Source organism: Bos indicus x Bos taurus, chromosome 19 (genome assembly GCF_003369695.1).
Source record: "Bos indicus x Bos taurus breed Angus x Brahman F1 hybrid chromosome 19, Bos_hybrid_MaternalHap_v2.0, whole genome shotgun sequence".
In the NCBI taxonomy this organism is placed as follows: Eukaryota; Metazoa; Chordata; class Mammalia; order Artiodactyla; family Bovidae; genus Bos; species Bos indicus x Bos taurus.
The window spans coordinates 53,634,782-53,650,757 of record NC_040094.1 but is presented as its reverse complement, the minus strand read 5'-3'; the positions used below and the strand labels follow the sequence as shown (position 1 = coordinate 53,650,757).

Below are 15,976 nucleotides of genomic sequence, written 5' to 3'. Positions count from 1 at the left end.
ACGCCAGGACGCTGAGGCCTGGTCCTGGGGGGTCTGGACTGGGGTACGGGGCTGGTCAGACTTGGCTGGGAAGGTTTAGTCCTAGGGAAGGGGAGAGAAGGAAGAGGGAAGTCCCAGCCCCCCAGCCCAGGCTGTGTGTCCTTCACAACCCCCTGGGGTGGCATGAAGTGAAGGCACTCTGGCACCCATGGGATGGCATGCAGGTGTCCTCCACACTCAGTGAGCAGAGCGGGGACACAGGCCCTTGCTCTCAGCCCCAGAGACGCAGGGGGCAGTGGGGAACTCACCCGCTCTCGCTCTCCAGGAACACGGAGCTGCTGCTCTCCGCGAGGGCGGTGCTGATAGGTGAGAGGCAGAAGGGCGAAGAGAAGGCCTCTGAGTCCGAGTCGAAGGAACTGGCCCTGCTCACACCCTCAGCCGACAGCTCCAAGGAACCCTCCTCTTCGCCCACCTCGGGCTGGGGCTCCCGGCCTTCTTCCGTCCCGTCTTGCGAACTGACTGCTGACAAGATTCCTGAGTCGCTGTGGGCCGGCGGCAAGGCCGGGAGGGGGCCGTCTGTCCCCAAGCCCGGGGCCAGCTTCTCCCCGTCCTCGGGCGAAGGGCTGACACACTCGGTGTCTCGAATGCTCTGGGCCACCACCAGGATGTCCTCGTCTCTGGGGATCAGGGTGGACCTGGGCTCCGTGGGGGATGGCTGGTGGGGGGCCCCTGAGCTCTGGGCACGCCGGCCCCGAGGGCGGGGTGCCTTGCGCACGGGGGAACTCTCGGGGGTGATATAGCGCAGCGCCTCCTCGTCCTGCTTCTGGATCCGGGAGTTGGGGACCCACGCGAGGATGAGAGTGGCCCCCAGCAGTTCATCCTTCTCCATGTACAAGCACAGGTAGCCTATGAGGGGTCAGGAGCACAGACGGTTAGGGAGGGCCATGTACCAAGTGCCTCTAGCTGGTTTCTTCCCGAAACCACACCTGGGCGAGTAAAACTGTGGGGTTGTGCAGCCCAGCCCTAAGAAAACACACCTGAGGGATACAGCTGAACTCAGGATGAATGAGAGCTGTGGGCGTTTTCTAAGCACACACACTAAGCAGATCCGGGGGGGCAAGCCCTCAAGCAGCAGTCTGTCCTGTGCCTTCCCTCCTCCTCTTGTTCAGAGCCCCACCCTGTCCATGGCTCTGGGGGCCCCAGGGCTCCCTTGCCTCCATCAGCCTCCCGGTCCAGATGAGCCCAGGTGGCTGGGGAGGCGCCCAGGGACCGAGAAATACCACCAGCTTCATTGCAATCTTAGGAGGGACCCGGGCTGCAGACTTTATTGCTATGTCACACAAAAGATAAATCCAAGATGAGTAGCATTTGGGCCTTTCCCTGTCGGCTGAGGCTTCTCAGCATCTCTTCTTTAACACTGCTTTTTGGAAGGAGGGCCATCTTCAATGTCATGTCCTGGATTGCTGACAAAGAAGAGAAGAGCAGTTCTCTGAGGCCAGCAGCACATGGGTGGGCTCTTAGGGCCCCTGAATGCTCAGTCTGGGAGGAAGTTGGTCTTTCCTCCTGAGACACCTGCCATTTTGGGATGTCCTGACTCTTAGGCCTATGGCACCAAGGTTCCCAGGCCTTTGGGTCTCTGAGAAGCCCCTGGGGCAGGAGCTGGGGCCCCTGTCATGCCGCAGGGCTCTGACCCAACCCAGAATCCTTAGCCCAGCTCCCACTTCCACAACAGCGGGGAATTCAGGGGTTGCCAACCAGTTGTCCAGAAGAATAATGTTCAGGAGAGGTCAAGTGTCTCCACATGGCTTTGGGTTGGGAAGGGACCCAGAGACCTCTGGCCCCCTCTCCCTTGCCTCCCATCAGGCAAGGATGATACCAGAAGCCCTTCAAAGGCTGTGGCTTTTCTTTTTGCTTTATGCCCAGAACATGCAACACTCTCAGACCCAGGCCTAGGACCTCTGCTCCCGGCCCCCGAGTCCTCGGAATTTGGGCCCATGGTCAGGCATCCCCAGGGGCAAGGCAACATGCCACTCAGCCTTCTAGAGCACAGTTCAGGGACCAGGACCTTGGAATCCCTCACCCTCCCAGTTCAGAATCTGCTTCTAGGACCTGCTCGGGACTTTCCGCCTGACCTATGATGTCCCCTGGAGAAGGCTCGGGGTCCTTATAATCCAGGAAAGAGCTGGGGCTGGAAGTCAGCTCTCCTGCTTTGGAACCTGGAGGGTCCGATGACTCTAAATCTGTACCTAACTGTCCACTGTAAAGACATGCTTATCAAGGCAGAACGACAGAATACTTTCCGAAGAGTTCATTAGCATAAGTTAAACTTTTTGTCTTTTTAAAAATAAATTTATTTATTCAGTACTTTGTTGACACCTAATTTGTATGCAGTGAAGTGCCCAGATCTGATTGTAACTTGTCATTTTTAAATGTACTGACGTCTGATGTGAGACTTTCTGTCTGGACGCGGGTGGGCTGCAGCCAGGCTGCAGGTGCACGGGAACTGGGGACCCAGAAGCACCCTTCAGCAGCCTAGAGAGGCCTCAGGAAGAGCCCAGGGCCTGCCCTCGCTCTGCCTCTACTCTGGCTGGTATTGGGGAGCTCCTCTGAACACCAGCCTCCTTCTCTAAGAGAGAGGCCTGCCCAGGCTCTGGCATTCTCATGAGATTGTTGTACAAATTAAATAAAGCAATACATTTATCTTGTACATTTGCACAAATAACAAAGGACCACACAGGCTTCTAGTATCACTAATCCATCTTTTGGATGCTTCCTGGAGGCAGCAGGGCTGAGGAACTCAGGTGTGGGTGGTGCGCTAACCAGGTCTAACACCCCCAGGTTCCCTGCCCAAGAACAGTCACAATCAGTGACACTCCTAAGAGAATCTGTGCCCACTCCCTTAGTGCACAAGAGAGCTTGCTATCTGGGGGCTCAGAATACAACTGGAGCCCTGGAAAAAAATGCAGTCTCCTTCTCTGAGGCTTGGCAAAAGATTGCAAAGTCACTGTCACCACAGGAAGAGTTGCCCACTCCTGGGACTCGGGACAGCCACAGAACTGGAGTGTCCCTCCAACAGCCCAGAGGGACTGGTAACTCCAGGCTCTGGTGTGGAGGGCCAGGAAAGAACTCTCCATCTCCATCTGTGCAGAGGCTAAGAGCTTCCTTCCCCCATTTCGAAACAGTGGATTTAAGCACAAAGGGTGCACAGGATCAATGATTTCCATGTCCCCAGCATCCCAGGCCTGCTTCACAACCTGCTCGGTCCTCATCCCACACTCTGGGCTGCAGGAAGGGATGAAACCACCAAGCCTGACCTGAGGGCTGTGTTCCCACCCACACTCAAGGGGGCCTGGGGGAAATCCCCCCCACCAGGCAGCTTCCTGAAGAAGACAATGCCCCACTTCCCTCCCTGCAGTCGGGGGGCTCCCGCCTCCCAGCAGCCCTCTCACAGCAGCCCTGTATACATGAATGCCCTCTTCCATTGCAAACACAGCTAATTCCCCTTCGACCGTCCTGCCTCCCCTCCGTGAGTCAAATGTCACTGGTGTGCTTCCCAGATGGGGAAATTAGGGCAAACAGGGAAGTGATGCAGGAGCTTGCTAACTTCAGAGAGATCAGCCAGCTCTCCCCGGGCCTGGACCCCAAACCTTCTTCTCCCAGCCCGTGACCCCACGTTCCCTGCACCGGACTCACCTGGGTGGTGTTCCCCCAGCCCCTGCAGCCCCTCTGGGGGATGCACACAGACATTGTTCTTGGAGTAGATGATCTCCCCATCCAGGACGGAGGGGGGCCCGCTGCCGCCGCCACCACCTGGGGTAAGGGTCAGGAGGTCCGAGGCTTTGGAGGAGGCCCGGCGAAGGAGGCGGCCCAGAGACATTGCCGAGGCAGTGTTTCCATCCTCCGCACACTTGGGCCCAGATGGGGCTCTTCCAGACCTGCCTGGGGGAGGAAGAGAGAGGACAGGCATGGCCCAAGGTCATCAACATGGACGGGGCATTCCTGGGGCAGCATCGTGTCCCACACCAGTAAGCGTAAACGGAAGCTATGCAACCACGGAAGGGGTCCTGCTAGCACAAGGCCATACAGAGGAAATGGGTTCTCAACTGTGGTGTGACGGACACTCGGGGCTGGGCCATTCTTAGTGGTGGTGGCTGTCCTGTGCCTTGTAGGGTGTTTTACAGCATCCGTGGCCTCGACTCACCAGATTCCACTAGCACCCGTTTCCACTATGACAACCAAAAATGTCTCCAGCATTGCAAATATCCTTCGAAGGCAAAATCACCCCATGAAGAACCAGTCTAGGGAATTCCCTGGCAGTGAAGTGGTTAGAACTGGGCACTTTCACTGCTGTGGGCCCAAGTTCAATCTCTGGTTGGGAACTAAGATCCCACAAGCCCAAAGTGTCCACCTCCTACAAAAGGACTGGTCTAGAGGAACCTGTTGGAGAAGGCAATGGCAACCCACTCCAGTACTCTTGCCTGGAAAATCCCATGGACGGAGGAGGCTGGTGGGCTGCGGTCCATGGGGTCGCTGAGTCGGACACGACTGAGCAACTTTACTTTCACTTTTCACTTTCATACACTGGAGAAGGAAATGGCAACCCACTCCAGTGTTCTTGCCTGGAGAATCGAAGGGACGGGGGAGCCTGGTGGGCTGCCGTCTATGGGGTCATGCAGAGTCGGACACGACTGAAGCTACTCAGCAGCAGCAGCAGAGGAACTTGTTCCTACAGCAGTTCAGTCGCTCAGTCATGTCTGACTCTTTGCAACCCCATGGACTGCAGCACGCCAGGCTTCCCTGTCCATCACCAACTCCCGGAGCTTGCTCAAACTCATGTTTGTTGAGTCGGTGATGCCATTCAACCATCTCATCCTCTGTCATCCCCTTCTCCTGCCTTCAATTTTCCCCAGCAACAGGGTCTTTTCTAATGAGTCAGTTCTTCACATCAGGTGGCCAAAGTATTGGAGTTCCAGCTTCAGTATTAGCCCTTCCAATGAATACTCAGGACTTATTTCCTTTAGGATCGACTGGTTTGATCTCCTTGCTGTCCAAGGGACCCTCAAGAGTCTTCTCCAACACCACAGTTCAAGCAAGAATACTGGCGTGGGTTGCCAGGCCCTCCTCCAGGAGATCTTCCCAACCCAGGGGTCAAACCCAGGTCTCCTGCATTGCAGGTAGATTCTTTACCATCTGAGCCACCAGGGAAACCTCCAGGCTTTCTCTGCTCAGGGTTCACCACTGTGTCCATTCCTTCCTAAGGTTCTCAGCCCTCTGCTTCCCAGGGGGTGTCCTGGTTATCCCTCTTCCTTCCTACCCCTCCAGGTCTTCTCCATCCTCACCTGACCCATGTATCATCATCCCAAAGCCCAACCTCTTGTCCTAACACATGCTGGCCGCCTCTGCTGGGAAGGGGACACAAGTGATAGACAAAGGACTCGAGTTAACACCCAACTCATTCTTTAAAAAAAATAAACTAGGAATCAAAGAATCAGCTTGAGAACATATACAGAACTCCTAAAGACTCCCTGCAAAAAGGAGCAATATCCCAACTGAAAAAGCAGGCGATTCACAGAAGAGGAAACGGAGGGACTGAGAACATGAAATGAAAACCTAACACCTGACACACTGGCAAAAGCAATGTTAATTCCAGCAAAAATGAAACAGAAGCCCAGGCAGCAGCTATGTGAACCAACCAAATGTTCCTGTCCATGGAGCTCATGAAGGCTGCCTACCAAGCTGGGAGTGCCTACCATGGGCAAGATGTCATCTGTGTAAATGAACAGATGTTTGGAAAGCTAGTTCCTGGTCTGAGACCCAGGCCACACTGGGCAGGGTGCAGGCCAGCCTCAAAGGGTGAGGTGGCTGGAATGGGAGTGTCGCAGATGGGCTGCAATTCCAACTCTCAGAGAAAGAAACAAAAAAAAGACTTGAAGCCAATATGATAAAGTCATTGACTGGGAATAGATAAACAAAACAGAGTCTGCCCACATGATGGGGTATTACTGAACCTTCAGAAGGAGAGAAATTCTGACACTTGCTACAACATGGATGGAACTTGAGGACATACTCAGTGAAACCAGCCAGTCACAGAAGGACAGATACTGTATTTACATGAGGTGCCTGGGACAGTCAAACACACAGAGACAGAGCACAGAAGGGTGGGTGCCCAGGGCTGGGTGAGGGCTGGGGAGTTAGAGTTTAATGGGGAGAGTTACTGTTTGGGAAGATGAAGAAGTTATGGAAATGGATGCTGGTGATGGCTGCACAACATAGACCCAAATGTCCCCCGTGCTGCTGAACTGTCACTTGAAAATGGTTAAGACCCCAGAGTCCTCACAACCAGGGAATTCCCTGTGTCATGTATATTTTACCACAATAAAGTTTTTTTAAATTATCAACTGCAGGAGGTTCTCAGGGTAAATTATATCGTTCTTCGCACTTTCTGCATTTTGTACACTTACCCCTAAATCCAGGGCTGATTTAGGATGGTCCCTAAATGGAGTTCTCTTTGTGTCCAGTGCTTGGACAGTTTCTTGGGGCAGACGGCAGGGACGAGGGGGCCATCTGGCTCAGCAGGGGAGAGGTGGTCTTGGCGCTAATTTCCTTCAATGTCTTGGGACCAGGCGGCTGAAGGCTGGATCCTCAGCCCCTTATGGCTCTCTGGTTGCTCCTCTGAACCCCTTGCTCTGATCTCCCCTCTACCTGTATATTTCCAGTTATGTCTGGGGCTACTAACTCTCCCAAACACAGTTCCATGGCACCCCCACCCCCCAGAGCCACTCTTCCATCCCTGCACCTTTACCTAGAGAAATCCACCACTCTCTTCTCTGTCATTGCTGAAGTTCCTAAGGGACCAGCCCTGGGGACCCAGGACCAGCTGGGGTCCTTGCCTTCTCATCCCAGAAGCCCCTCCATCTCGGCCATGTCCAGGGTCCCGAATCCACCCTTTCTCAGGCATCCCCCAAGCCTGAGACCCCACTTTCAATGTGGGTTACAGAATCAAGTTGACCCCTCAGCCCCAGAAATGGTAAGCTGGCTCTGTAAAGGGCCAGAAAGGAAATATTTTTGGCTCTGTGGGCCCAATGGTCACCATGGAGACTACTCAACTCTTCCCTGTTGGGTGAAAGTAGGCAGTTCTCAGGCAGCTGTGACTGTGCTCCCACCAGACTGTTTGCTTCCCTGGTGGCTCAGATGGTAAGGAATCTGCCTGCAATGCAGGAGACCCAGGTTCAATTCCTGGGTTTGGAAGATTTCCTGGAGAAGGGAATGGCTACCCACTCGAGTATTCTTGCCTGAAGAATTCCATGGACAGAAAAGCCTGGCAGGCTATAGTCCATGGGGTCATAAAGAGTCAGACATGACTGAGACACTAACACTTTCACTTCATTTCACTCACGCCAGTTCCATATAATTCTGATGTCACACAGGAAAATCCTTCGATTTTTTCCAATCATTTAATATGTCATAACCAAGCTTCCCTGGTGGCTCAGTGGTAAAGAATCTGCCTGCCAATGCAGGAGACATGGGTTCCATCCCTGATCTGGGAAAATGCCACCGAGCAACTAAGCCCGTGTGCCGCAACTACTGAGCCTTGTTCTGAAGCCTGGGAACCACAACTACTGCGCCCACATGCTGTAACTACTGAAGCCCGAGCGCCCTAGAGCCCATGCTCCACAGCAAAAGAAGCCACTACACTGAGGAGAAGCCCATGCACCACGAGAGAATAGCCCCTGCTCACTGCAACTAGAGAAACGCCCTCGCAGCAACCAAGACCCAGCATAGCCAAAAATAAACTCAATAAATAAAATTATGAAAAACAAATGTCAGAACCAGCCTTAGCCCGTGCACCGTACAAAACAGGCAGAAGGCTGGATTTGGTTCACGGGCTACACGTGGCCAACCCCTGGCTCAGACCACTTTCTGGAGACTCAGGGTAGGGCTGTTCCTTGCTACCCAAACCCCCTCCAGGCCAACTTTTGGGGAAGCCTTCTGTCCTCCCCAGGTTGAGGGGGCGTCTCCCTTGTCTTAACCACTGGGTTCTCCTGCCTGAACACACAACATCTGACCAAGATTTGAAACTTAAATCACACTGGAACCTACACATCAGAATATGTGTTTTCTTTCCAATTAATCACCTGATAAAGCTATATTCCAATTCTAATGATGACTTCATTCCATTCGTCTAGAATATTTTTAGAATTCAAGAATCACTCCAGAATTACAAGATCAGTTAATGAGCCATTCAAGAAAATGAATTCCCCTCTCCAGATCAGCACTGCCCAGGAGACATACAATGTGAGGCCTCATATGCAATTTTAAATTTCCTAGTAGCTGCACTTTTAAAAAGTAAAAAGAAAGAAATGAGGGAAATTCATTTTAACAATATGTTTTTAGTTAAGCCATTATATCCCCAATAGTATCACTTCAGCGTGTAATCAATATGGAAAAATTACTGATGAGCTATTTTACATTCTTTACATCTCCAGAGTCTGGTTTATATTTTGAACATAAGCACACCTAGGTTCAGACCAGCCGTGGTCCAGGTGCTTAGTGGCCTCCTGGGGCCCACAGCCTCCGGGTGGGCAAGACTGGGGCAGGGCTGGGGCCCTACCTCCTTCTGAGCCTCAAATGGTATTACTAATACTTAGTGTAATTGCCCTAACTGCCAGAATGAGCTGCAAACAACGCTCAGCTGATTCCAAAAACCACACCATCTTTAAGTGAAGACAGTTTGCCACCGTTGAGGATAATCAAAAGAATGTGCTGAAAGCTCTGAAGGGGATTCCAAAATACAAGTGTTCACAATATAGCATTTTCCCCACATCGGCTGTGAAATCCCACTGCAGCCCTGGGAAACGAGTCCTAGCAGCACAGTTTTGCAAACGAGAAAACACGTACTGTACACCCCAAGTCACTCAGTGAGCGACACACCTGGACGGGAGAACTTTGTCCTCTGTGCTTGGAGTTCCAGCTTCTAGGTGCCCCCACCCAGCCTGGGTAAGCAAGGACAATTCCCCAGCTCCACCCGCAAGGCTGTTCAAGGGTGGGAGATAATCTGCTTCTCGGAGATCCCACAAGTCTGTTAAACATTAGCCACAAATATTTACTCTCTTCAGAAAATGTTCATTTATTTTTTTCAATGTATTTGTTCCTTCATGAACCTATTTCGTCTCAATTAAAACTGGTTCCCAATCTCTGCTCTCTTTCAAACTAAAAGTGGAGACTCCTTGACCTATTTTTTTTAAAGCTTTTTCTTTTTTTAATTATGAAAAGTGTTCAGAGAAGTGTCAATATAAAGAACACATGTCCCTGAACTCACAACAACCCAAAAATATCTGTGTATTTTCTACTATCTTCTGTGTCTATCTTAACAAAACAAAACCACCTACTGGAATTATATCATATCTTGCTTTCTGTTATAACATATTTTTCCATGTGTTAGAAGCAAAAATGTGTCCCCTTAAAATTCATATTAAAGTTCTCACCCCCACATTTCATGTGTGTGTGTGTGCTAGTTGCTCAGTCGTGTCTGACTCTTTGCAACCCCAGGGACTGTAGCCCGCCAGGCTCCTCTGTCTGTGGAATTCTACAGGCAAGAATACTGGCGTGCATTGCCATTCCCTTCTCCAGACCCTGGGATCGAACCCAGGTCTCCTGCATTGCAGGCAGAGTCTTTACCATCCTAGCCACAAGGGAAGCCCCTACACTTTATAATTCAACATTATTTGAAAGTAGCTTCTATATAGAGATAATCACGTCAGAATTAGGTCATTAGGGTGGGCCCTGATCCAGTGGCTGGTGTCCTTTATTATTATTTTGAAGAATATTTGTTTATTGGGCTGCACCAGGTCTCAGTTGCCGCACGCAAGGTCTTTAGTTGCAGCCTGTGGGATCTAGTTCCTTGATCAGGGATCAAACCCAGGTCCCCTGCATTGGGATCTTGAAGTCTTTGCCATTGGTTCACCAGGGAAGTCCATGGTGCCATTTAAAAAGAGGACATTTGGAGACAGACACAGGTATACAAGGAGAATGTAGCGTGAACATGAAGACAACTCTCTACAAGCCAAGGAGGGAGGCCTCAGAAGGAACCAACCCTTCAAAATCTCAGGTCTCCTGACTCTGAAACTGTAAGAAAACTGATTTCTGTTGCTTAAGACACCCAGTTTGTGGTACTTTTTATGGCAGTCACAGAAAACTAATACACCATATTATTAACTAATTAAAAAATCCAAAATGTCAACCCTCCATCTTAACCGCTGTAAATATATTACAAGAATGCACCATCCTTGAACCAGCCACCGTCACCAGATATTTGTCTTCCAAATAGTGGCTACCTAAATAATAAACTTCACATTTTTATGCAGAAATCTTCATCTGTATTCTGTTTTCCTAGGTTAATTTCTGGGATTGCTATTTCCTTGGGAGGCCAAACTGATATAATGTCCAGTGGATTTCTAAAAAGGTATCCGAGTTTTGAGGGATTTGACTTTTTGCTAATTTGGTCATTGCAAAATGGTTTTCTGATAATCCATTTGCTTGAGTGGGTTGCCTTATTTGTATTAAACATTTGTGTTCTACCTGTGAATTGTCTATTGGTGTACTTTGCCAGTATTTCTGCTGGGGTGTCGGAATCCTTATTGATAGGAAAGAAATATTTATATAGCAAAGATCTTAATCTTAATCTTTTGCTGTATGTATATTTTCCCTAATCTGTTGTTTGCCTTTAAATCGTGTTACCTATTTTGAAATACAGACGTTTTAAACATCTAGGCAAACCGATGGTAACTTTCCCTTAGTGATTTTTTTTTATCAGTTTTACACTTTATATCATTCTTCCCAAGCCAAAAATCCATTAATTGTTGGCTTATATTTTCATCTAATTTTCTTATGGTTCCATTTTCAATGAACTACTTCTGATATTTCAAAAAGTCTAATTCAAAGTATACATTTACCTGAAAAAAATCACACATTCACCAGCTCATTGAATGAGTGTTTGTGTTGTTTTTATCACTATTTCCCATTTTTATTGTATACTATTATTTGATTTAAAAATAGGGAGATCAATTAAAGCTTAATAAAACTTGGATACTTGTCATATACAAACTTATGAGAAATTTTAAAAAGGTGGGGGAGGGGGATATGGGGGAAGGGGAGGGTCATGTTAACCTCTTTCCCCAGCAACCACCCCCACTCCACTGCAGCACCACCGTTACAGTAAATTTCAGAAACTCGATGGCCTTCCCTTCACACCATCGATCATGGAAGCCCCTCTCCTCTGTGGGGACTGGCAGCTCCCCCGGGTGTACCGTAAACCAGGCTCTGCTCATAGGCAGCTGACATGGTGACTGCACCCAGCCAGTGCAGTCCTTCTCAGGATCCGCCAGCCACAGCTTCTTCATCTGGGCCAAAGCAAGGAACCCAGAGCAAGCTCTCCAAACATGCCCTGCCTGCCCACATCCCCACCCCCTGCAGTCCTTTCCCCTGGAATCCCCCTTACTGCCTTATTTTGCTTCTGTTGAAAGAGATGGCTTGTTGCTATTTAGAAGGCAAGGCCCATGTATCCAGAATGCCTCACCCAGCGGGGCCTGCCAGGGGCCCCTCACCTGCACCCAGGCCAAGAGTGACAATCGCCTGTCACATAGTGCCCCCCAGCTCCACAGTCACAGCTTGTGTCTGGTGGCCAACCTCCATAGGGAAGCCAGGCAACACACGAGTCCGCAGAGGTTGGGTTCCTTGCTTGGTGTGAATTTCTATTCTGCTCCCACCATCCGTGTTGGCAGATTCCTAACTTGGCAGTTCTATCCGAGTCCTCCAGCTGGTGAACATAAATCTGAGTTTACCCCTACCCTGTCGGAAGAGAGGGAAGGAAAAGAATCCCAGAGAGCACAGTTGCTGAAAGGCCTCCACCTCCCGGATGAGAATGGAGGCCCTCCCCGCGCAAAGCTCAGGATAGCGCCCTTGGGGTGCAGCTGCCCCAAATCGAGCAGAGCTGCTAAGAGAGGAGGGCTTGTCCAGAACAGCACCGATGTCCAGAGGCTCTAAGGTTACCTGATGAACTGCTTCTCCAAAGCAGGGGGCTTTAAGAAACTCGGAGGACAAATCCCTACACTCTGACCCAGCAGATCTGCAGGAGGGGGCACCCAGGTGCCACCATCACCATGTGAAACTGGGAACCATTCACCTACTACTCCCCTGAACCCCCAAGGAAGGCAGAGAATCGGGCTCTGACAGGAGGCAAACCAGCCCCTCTGCTGCTCAGGCTGTGCTGTTATCAGCACAATCAATGACATGTCAGTGGCTGCCCAGGGCCTTCCCCCACCGCCTCCTCTGGTGTGTCACCAGTTGGATGTTAAGTGTTGGGTGGATTCAAGACTGCAGAAGGCCTGTCCCCTGCCCGCAGCCCAGCACCTGTCACTGGGTTAATAAACGTGGCTTGGGCCCACGTGTTACCCAGAGTAGAGGAATGTGCAGCTCTGTGTCTAGGGATGCGAAACAGAAGGAGCCAGCCTGGAGAATGGCCTTCAGAGACCTCCTGCAAGGAGGCCCCTGGGCTTCAGTGCCCACTGGTCTGGCAACGAGACCTGACGAACAGTGGGCTGGCTGGGAGCAGCTCCTCGTGTCCCCACCTGTCCCTCAGGGGTGTCCCTATGACCCCGGGGTGGTGGAAAGGTTTATGATCAGAGCCATGTGGCTCCTGCTTCACAGATAAGCCACACATGTGCAGAGCAGTGTCCAGCTCCTTTAGGGTCCCTAGATCCACCCGGGGAGAAGGCAATGGCACCCCACTCCAGTACTCTTGCCTGGAAAATCCCATGAATGGAGGAGCCTGGTAGGCTGCAGTCCATGGGGTCGCTAAGAGTCGGGCACGACTGAGCAACTTCACTTTCACTTTTCACTTTCATGCATTGGAGAAGGAGATGGCAACCCACTCCAGTGTTCTTGCCTGGAGAATCCCAGGGACGGGGGGAGCCTGGTGGGCTGCTGTCTCTGGGGTCGCACAGAGTCGGACACAACTGAAGCGACTTAGAAGCACCAGCAGCAGCAGATCCACCCGACCAGACCCCTGGGAAGCAGCGGGCCCCTTTGTACTACTGTTAAGTCCCCCGCCTAGATTTCTAACATCGGGCTGTCCTGGCCCTTCAATGTCCACTGCCGGAATCATTTCCTCTGTGTCGACCATTGAAGGGGAAGCTGTGTCTGGAGCAGAGCACATGCCTGGGCTTCTGACAGGCTTGGTGAGGAGTTAGAAGGCCAGAGGCTGGGGGAGCGCTGGGAAGAGGGTTTGGTGGAGCAGGGTGGGGATGAGGAGGGCCTGCCCCCCCACTCCCCTGACCAGCTGTCTCCCGGCGGAGCCCACATCACATTCCTCTCCCAGCCCCTCTGCTTGCAGGCTCTCAGGCTTCAGTGATTGGCCTTAGAGAGGAAAAGTCTTGGCCTTGGGGCCAATCCCACCTTCAAGCCGCACCTACAGCTCCCATGGGCACCCTCTGAACACTTGCCACCCTCTCCTGACCCTGAGGCTATGTCCTAACTAGGAGCCCCCAGAGGGTTCAACAGGCTGGGGGCGGGGCAGGAGTTGGAGCCAAGCCGAGACAGGGGGGCAGCCTGGGAGGGGCCCCCTGTCTCCTCCAAGGTACACTCCTGGGGTCCGTGGGGAGCACATGACTGCTCCAGAGCAGGGTCCATATCACAGCCAACAGGAGGGGCAGCTGGAACTTTTCTGGGGTGCACTACACAAGGGTCACGGCTCTGAAGGAGATGGTGGAGGCAATCCTTCAAAGACGTCAGGGCTGGGGCTCAGGCCAAGGAAAAGGGTCATTGCCAGGCCAGAGGGGGGCTGATGCGTCCAGTTCAGTTCAGTTCAGTCGCTCAGTCATGTCTGACTCTTTGCGACCCCATGAATTGCAGCACGCCAGGCCTCCCTGTCCATCACCAACTCCCGGAGTTCACCCAAACTCATGTCCATCGAGTTGGTGATGCCATCCAGCCATCTCATCCTCTGTCGTCCCCTTCTCCTCCTGCTCCCAATCCCTCCTAGCATCAGAGTCTTTTCCAATGAGTCAACTCTTCACATGAGGTGGCCAAAGTACTGGAGTTTCAGCTTTAGCATCAGTCCTTCCAAAGAACACCCAGGGCTGATCTCCTTTAGAATGGATTGGTTGAATCTCCTTGCAGTCCAAGGGACTCTCAAGAGTCTTCTCCAATACCACAGTTCAAAAGCATCAATTCTTCGGTGCTCAGCTTTCTTCACAGTCCAACTCTCACATCCATACATGACTACTGGAAAAACCATAGCCTTGACTAGATGGACCTTTGTTGGCAAAGTAATGTCTCTGCTTTTGAGTATGCTATCTAGGTTGGTCATAACTTTCCTTCCAAGAAGTAAGCGTCTTTTAATTTCATGGCTCCAATCACCATCTGTAGTGATTCTGGAGCCCCCAAAAATTAAGTCTGACACTGTTTCCACTGTTTCCCCATCTATTTCCCATGAAGTGATGGGACCCGATGCCTAAGGACCCATAAAATGGAGGAGAGACTGGTAGGAAGGGAGGCAGAGCTAATCAAGGGCCTGACCCCTGCACCGTGGGCTGGGATGACAGAGGCTGTTTGGAAGGAGCCATTGGGAGGAGTAGGAACAGGTATGCAGAAAAGCTCCCGGCCAGAGGAGTGGCCCGGGTGGAGGGGAGGGAAGAGTCCTGGAGATGGATGGGGGTGATGGCCGCACAAGGATGAGAATACATTTAATGCTGTAGAATTATGTGCTTCAAAGTGTTCAGTATTCAAAATCTGCTGTGTGTACTTTATCACAGGGAAAAAATAGTAATAATAGTGGAACCTGGAGAGGGTGTACAGATTCTCCGTTCCGCCCTAAAAAAATAACAATATTAATCTTTTAAAAAAACGTCTGGGACCAGGAAGCTTGCAGCCAAAGAGGCCAGGATGAAGTGGAATGGTATGGATGGAGAAAAGGAAAAGGACAGGGAGCTTGAGGCCAGTAACAAAGGAAGCTCAGGTCCCTGCACTGAGGGCAGGCTGCCAGCAGCAATGCCAGGGCCTGGCAAAGACCAAGCAACCCGATGACAGATCTTCTAATGTCCCCGAATCCACAAGATGCATGACCTTGAACAGTTCTTGAGCAGATGTGCAGAGCAGTTTATACCCGGGGTCTTTGGGACCTGGAGTCCTGCAGGGAACAAAGATTCCCACCCCACTGGGAGACCAGAAAACTGTGCTCTGGAAAGGTTGCCAGGTACAGAACCTGGAGCAAGCAGAACACCCAGGTCCCCTTCACAGATCTGGGGTCTTTCTATGGGCCAGTCTGACTCTCCTCCTTACCTGGATAGAGGTGGGGACCTGGAGAGGGTGTACGGAGAGGACCTGTACAAGGGGACCCTCTCGTACAATCTAAAACTGCTACCAGCAGAGATCTTGAGACACACAAAACCAGTGATGTCTATAGTCAGAAACAGCTATCTGACTTTTTGCATCTCTACTAAGGATTCAGTGTCAATTGAAATAAAAAAGCAGCTTGAGATGCTCAAAGCACTTTGTACCAATATTATAAATCCTCTCCCAAATCCTGAGAGATGAAGGGTGGATAGAGAAACAGCTCCAGGTAGAACCGTGACAACGATTTAAAAAACAAAAAACAAAAAACAAAATCTCATTCTCCTTGAATGCATTCATTTAATATTTTTACTTTTAAAATGGTTACGTTCTTAGCAGTATTGTTGATCTTAGATTATAAGCTCCTGAGCCCACAACATCTCTGAGAAGTTCCTTTTATGAAGGGCTATCTTCAGTAGAGTTCCAAATGCCATGTTTTTGTTGATGGAAAGGAGAGCGATGCCAACCTGGCAGTTGGCACAAGGAATACAGAAATGGAGTCAGGCCAAGATCTGGAATGTGCATTAGCTTGAGTATGCAAAAAAAGGCAATGATTTTAAAAGATATAAAATAAAAATGCCAGTGCTGGCTTTTAACCATCTCTGATCAA

The 15,976-nt window shown here is 50.9% G+C and overlaps 1 protein-coding gene across 4 annotated transcripts in view; it reads right to left on the bottom strand.

The window, feature by feature from the left end:
• TBC1D16 (TBC1 domain family member 16) overlaps nucleotides 1-15,976 on the bottom strand; it is an 88,895-nt gene that overhangs the window by 65,437 nt on the left and 7,482 nt on the right. For all 4 annotated transcript variants that reach the window (XM_027518137.1, XM_027518138.1, XM_027518139.1 and 1 more), the window contains exons 2-3: nucleotides 3,673-3,918; nucleotides 288-885 (exon numbers count right to left, since the gene is read on the bottom strand). In XM_027518137.1, the coding sequence (XP_027373938.1) occupies nucleotides 288-885; nucleotides 3,673-3,856 (782 nt within the window). In that variant the 5' untranslated portion in view covers nucleotides 3,857-3,918. The remainder of the gene's footprint in view (nucleotides 1-287; nucleotides 886-3,672; nucleotides 3,919-15,976) is intronic.